Source organism: Battus philenor, unplaced genomic scaffold (assembly GCF_028537555.1).
Source record: "Battus philenor isolate CCGP_79_NKW_IND1 unplaced genomic scaffold, ilBatPhil1.0.hap1 SCAF_28, whole genome shotgun sequence".
In the NCBI taxonomy this organism is placed as follows: domain Eukaryota; kingdom Metazoa; phylum Arthropoda; class Insecta; order Lepidoptera; family Papilionidae; genus Battus; species Battus philenor.
In genome coordinates this window covers 7490761-7496851 of record NW_027181691.1, presented here as the reverse complement: position 1 = coordinate 7496851, position 6091 = coordinate 7490761, and the positions used below count along the sequence as shown (strand labels likewise).

The following is a 6091-nucleotide window of genomic DNA, read 5'->3' as shown; positions in this document are numbered from 1 at the left end:
TAATGATGATATAATTGATAGAAATTATTGTTTCTTAGGAAACAAATACACCCAAGGACCGCACAATTAATTTGAAGAAGTACTACTATCGAACGATATATTAAAGACGGAAGAGTCAAAAGCTGGGAATAAAATTATAGTAAATTGGTCTGAGATGGAAATATGAATGAAACATAACAGAAATATCTGTGAAGTATCCTGTGAAGTATAAGTCAACAGCAAATATCGGCTAATGTTTTGAAACGTGATTCTAAAATAGCATTACTAGAATAACTTAAAATCTGATTAGGCGATGATAGGATAATCTATGAAATGGATTGATTGATAGTTAGCTGTATGTTAGAATTTGTTTTGTATATAAATTGAAATAACTATCGAAAGGTGAATAAGCGATGACTGAGCAGTTTTCTTAATTTATTTTTAATTTATTTTTTAATAAATAGCTTACAGACTAATAACAATATGACACTAAAAACAATTAAAATAGATTGCTATTAACAAGATTCTATTGTTTCTTGATGGTATGTTATAATGACGATCTTTTGCGGAGGCCTATGTCTTGCAATGGACGTATATCGGCTGAAAATAATAAAAAGATATTGTAATGAATTTAAATTTTCTGTTAAAGATTGTATAGTTCTTTTTTTTATAACCATTAAAGGCATAAGGGAATTATAATAAAAAAAATACTTTTTAGCAATAAACACTTCGTCAAAAATTACAGTTATATTTTTGTTGGGGCTAATGATGACGACAACGATATCAAAATACCGAAGACCGGTTATACAATACCCGAAAGACACACCGTTCTGGGCAACCGATTTCTTTGTAAAGGGATGTAGAAACTTTTTGGACGAATGCCCACCTACGTACAGGTTAGAAAATGTTTATTTTTTCTCTAGCTTTTTTTTCTTCTTTCTTTATTTCTCACTCTTAAGAAATATATATTTAATTTTGTCTTCATTTCTCTCCTCTTCATTATTCTTTCTTTTCTTTACTTCTTTCTCTCAGTTTTTTGGTTTTGCTATTTTTTATATCCATAATAACAATTTATATAATAATATGCATAATAAACAGCAAGGTAATGTAGGGTTTCTTTTGCTAATGATCATTTATCAAAGAGCTGAGGCATATTTTCAACAAAAACAACGGCGGGTGCACAAATACAAGTTGCAACACAGTTCTGCTCATGTCAATATGTTCTATTTATGACATATGCAATAACATATAGGTAAACTCACTTGAAGTTTATAAAAATCCTTAGTAATGATAAAAAAATATTTATCATTTACTTCAATTTCAGATATCAACATATTTGTGCAATAAGCTATAACGGAGATTTCCAAAACTTTAATAATTACTGTGAGATGCAGTATGAGAATTGCAACACTTGGCGGAGTAAGTAAAAACAAGATGATTTTAAAAGTTTTTATATACTTAAAAGAACTACTACATGATCCACAATTTATTTTCTAACTAGACGAAATATAGTTGTTAAATAATGGATCAGTAATAACATGGAATATGTTTAAATCTTTGATGCTACATTGTTTGTTTATAAGCAATAGGTGCTTTAATTACGTGGCGATTATTCAGCGCTTCCTTATTGTCTACATTCACAGAAAACACCATAAATCACAGAAATACTTCTATATTGATGTAGCTGTTACATAAAAATCACATTATATAAGCTGTACTATATTTGCAAAATAAAACAAACAAAAAAAACACAACTTCTCCGATTGCTTAGTCATTACAAGGATGCGTTTACAAGCGAGTAATATATCAGTCTACATTCGTCGTTTGCCCTATACGTATTCCTTTTCATGCTCTTACACTGATTGCTCTTGTTTCCCCTACTACATAGCTTGTTTTTAGAAAGATTTAACATGTTATTTGGCGTGTTATTGTTTTTTTAGTGTAATTACTAAGTTGTTGCATTTTTAGCACAATGGTAAGAATTGCTGGTCGAGAATTTATTATTAATACATTGATACGTAAACAGTGTACAATATAAATAGTGAGCAGTGGTTACCCGGCGGTAGAGAACTGAGACTTGCTATTGTAGATCGAGGGTTCAATTCCCGTAATACAGTCTTATGTAATTCACACTTTTATTTATGTGAAATTTCCAATGCCCCCAAACATGTTTCCAGAATAAGGCAGAACCTTCCCATGCGCACCATAATACCACACTGTGATCGCCAATTCGCCCTACAAGTATGGCGATTATGGTACTCGTAAATCCCCCTATAGATATCTTTGAATGGGGTCTATCTCTTGCGGTGAGTTTATAAGCTGAAAAGATAACGACGATGATGAAATAAATACAAACATTTTAACTTTTATATATGTTAGGTATATAAGGCGCAATTCAGCATAAAGACTCGATGTCTTCAAATTGTTAATAACACGTAATTAGAAATAAATAGCGGTTTATTTCTCTTCGAATTGTTAAAAAATGATGTAATTTGTTTTTACCTACTACATCGTCTCCCATGTTTCATTATCAAAGAAGAATTTATGCTTTTAAAAAACAATTCGTAACAAAACGAATAAAGTATTAAAACTTTTTTAATGTTTCAGACTGGCGAGTCTTCAAGCGTGAAAGATGTTGAAGACAAATCGTTGTGATACAATACTCACTTTGTAAACTGATGTAATGTTTCAAGTTAGGAATTTAACAAAAAAGTAATAAAAATTTATTAAAACTGTTTGTGTGCATTGTCTTAATGAAAGTTTCTTTTACTACTGTTGATTTTAAATCAGTTATCACATTATAGGAATGGGTTTCACTACACACATAGATCCATAGGGTGTTTATTAATTAATTTTTCAGTGTCAAATTTATTTGTAAATTACTCATAAACTAATTATTACCACCCTTAACGTAGAACAGGCTTAAATAACTAAACCGATAATATTTAAAGTATCGTGAATACCGTCATTGAAGCGGACAAATTTTCATGCAATGCATACAACGCTCGTAATGTACCTAATTTGCAAATGCTCGTTAAGCGCCCTCTAAAGCCCAAAACAAATGTGCAGCCCCGATTACTAACAGTCGCTAATGAGGATGAAGCGGCAATGGGCTATGTAGGCTGCAGATGCGATGTATAATGAGCAATGAAATAAACTACAATTACTGTATTTTAACCTTATTTTTTATTTTGTATTTGTACAGTTTGTTTATAGTTGGTTGTGCAATTTATTCTAAATTAGTTCGTTCGTTTTAACCCATAGATGCTCACTGCAAGGTATAGGCCCAAAGATATATTTAGAGGAACATACCATAATTGCCACGCTGTCAAGTCAGATTGGCGATCGCAGTATTTTATAGTACGCAGAGAACGCTATCGCTTATTCTCTCAAAACTTATCTATGAGAAGTGGCAATCCTATATAATTGATGCATAAAATTTGAATTATAAGATTGTATCCCGGGAAACGAACCTGTGACCTACGATTTCAAGTCTGAGTCCTCTATTGCTAGGCTATCACTGATCTATGTTTTTATCGTTATTGCAACTTAAAACTTATTTTTTTTTTATTTAGACGTCCAATTGCAACTTAAAACTTATTTTTTTTTATTTAGAAAAGTTAATTTATTAGTTAATCATAAGAAACTAAGGTTGCGTTTTCACGCGTTCTCTAGATATCTGAGTTAATTGTTTCTATTTGTCTAAGAATATGCGTATTTTTGTACCGATGAAAAATTTTAAAATTGTGCTGGATTTAATTCAACTGAGAAAACAAATGAAATTAAAAGATTTAGACTTTAATACTCACTTCTACAGTCTTTTTTAAAAAATCTCATATTATCCTTAAAATTACATACAAATACACGTTTTAACGGGCGCTTTGTTAACTCTATCTTACGAATAGAGCGTAGCTGTTTATCATGAGCAATTAAACCAAATTTCACTGTGAAGTCGACAATTTTCAAGTTACATTTATCAAGATGGCACAAGATTATGGGGATCGTGCCTTAGGGACATTCTTCAGCTCGAAATTGTCCGTTAAAATATGCGCCGCTCGAAACATTCCATTGTTAAGATCTGTAGTGAATACTTGATAAGAATACAAGGTTATAACCTTTGAATGTAAGTTGGTGCTCCTAGAGCTGAATGAGCTTTGTTTATTTTTTTTAGTAAAACATCGTTGTGTGAAATTCTTAAATTTTTAATCACAAAAAAGAGAACGAAACGCTTTGAAAGTTAAAAAAATGTATTTTTTTACAAGACGTTATGCCTTAAGAAAAACGAGAGTATTTTAAACTGTAATTTTAAATTAAGAATCAAGTTTTTTTGTCGTTTGACATCGTACGGATATAATACAGGAAAACATTTTACGGTCGCATAATCAAAATATAACAACTTATCGAATGGTCTTTTTAACAAAAATGTTTTACTATAAAAAATTATTCTTAAATAAGCGAATAATAAAAAACAATATTGAAGTTCTTGAGTTGCATTAAGGTCTGAAAAGTAAATATTTATTAATAAAATATCGACATAACTCACGTGGATGTTACGTCTATTGGTCAACTTTCTACCGGTCTTATTTTCATCAATACAATGTCAGGTTATTAATTGATTTACGTTGTTATTTCAAAAATTATTGCCTTTTCAACGTGGAAGCCAAACCATATTCCCGACCTCTAGCAAAAGAGATCTGTCATAAAATAGAAACATATTTAAATAAATACGCTTATTTTATGTCCTACAATATATCTTAAATTGCCATGTTCTTTGTATCAAGTAGTAGTCAAGTAAAACAAGTCATAAATAGTTTGTACACAAGTTAAGAATAATAAATAATTATTCATTTATTCACAATTTCTACAATCTTAGTAATGGCGAACTTATAGTGTTTAAGCATTCTCTACCAGTCAACCCAAGGTGATCCAAAAATAATTAGTAAGCCGGTTAATAAATGTTATAAAAAAATAATTAGTTGTACAAACATACGCGATTTGTATAAATACTATCTATACTAATTATAATTACTACACATATTGTTTTATGTATTTTAAAGTATTGGGAAACAGACTGATAATAACAAACATAAATACCACACACAAACAAAAAAACAAATACAAGATTATTTGTCACAAAACGAAGAAAAGTTTTAAAAAATAAATGAAACAGATATAAAAATGATCAACAAATTATTTCTATAAATTTCACAAAATTAACCAAAATCCAAAAATCATTCACCAGTATACAGTGATCATACCGAAAAAAAATCCAATTAAAATGCGACAGGCGAACAATTTCATGCAGTAACAATTTTGCAGAAACGGATAGTAAACAACCATTAATAATATATATTTTAATAATAATAAATTAATTAGTTTATAAAACGAATTTATAAAAAAACGTTTCTTCTTACCAAAATATTATTACGTTATTTATTATCTTGAATCTATTAATTTTTGGGTGAGGAATATACATTTATTGACAGCAAATTAGCCGTGAATTCACTTCCCTTTAAACCTTTTTTCCTATAACCAATCGCCTTATATAGATATATATATAAAATTATAGAAAGCTTTTTAAAAAAAATCTTTAAATTTTTAAGATACAAATATTTGACGTGGTACCTCATTTGCGCCTGTACTCAATTATATTTTTGCGGGTCGAATAACTCTATAAAAGTTACTTTTGGCAAATGAAACGAGGTTAACGAAGTCAAAATTTGGTTTGGTGCCAATCGTGTTAATGCTAACAGAGGGTTTCTTATAAAATAAAATACAGAATTAGTCTCCAAGTTTACGGAACCATTTATCTCAAGAATATGAACAACACGACTTAATTAGTTTTAGGCTCGTGAAGTCACTTGCTTTAGTAAATAAAAGGAAAAGTAATTTTTTAATCTAATTTACTATCTAGCCTTAATGAAATTAACATAAAACTTTACTTAGTTATAATTAAATGTTTATAATGTTTATTTACTTATGATCCTATTTCGCCGTGTGGCAAAAAGTGACCACAGACAATTTCCTCGTAGATTTATTTTGGGCTTCGCGCTTCACATAAACTTAGAAGATTTACAGGGTTTATCTATGATAGCCAAATGTAATTTAATAT

General features: G+C 29.6%; 1 protein-coding gene across 1 annotated transcript; it reads left to right on the top strand.

Annotated features, from left to right (window-relative positions):
• The first annotated feature begins 723 nt into the window (after window positions 1–723).
• On the top strand, window positions 724–2705 carry LOC137926077 (uncharacterized). Its single transcript, XM_068769619.1, has 3 exons — window positions 724–875; window positions 1304–1398; window positions 2587–2705. The coding sequence occupies exons 1-3, from the start codon at window positions 745–747 to the stop codon at window positions 2616–2618; spliced, it is 258 nt and encodes an 85-aa protein (XP_068625720.1). The 5' UTR covers window positions 724–744; the 3' UTR covers window positions 2619–2705.
• Window positions 2706–6091: the final 3386 nt, after the last annotated feature.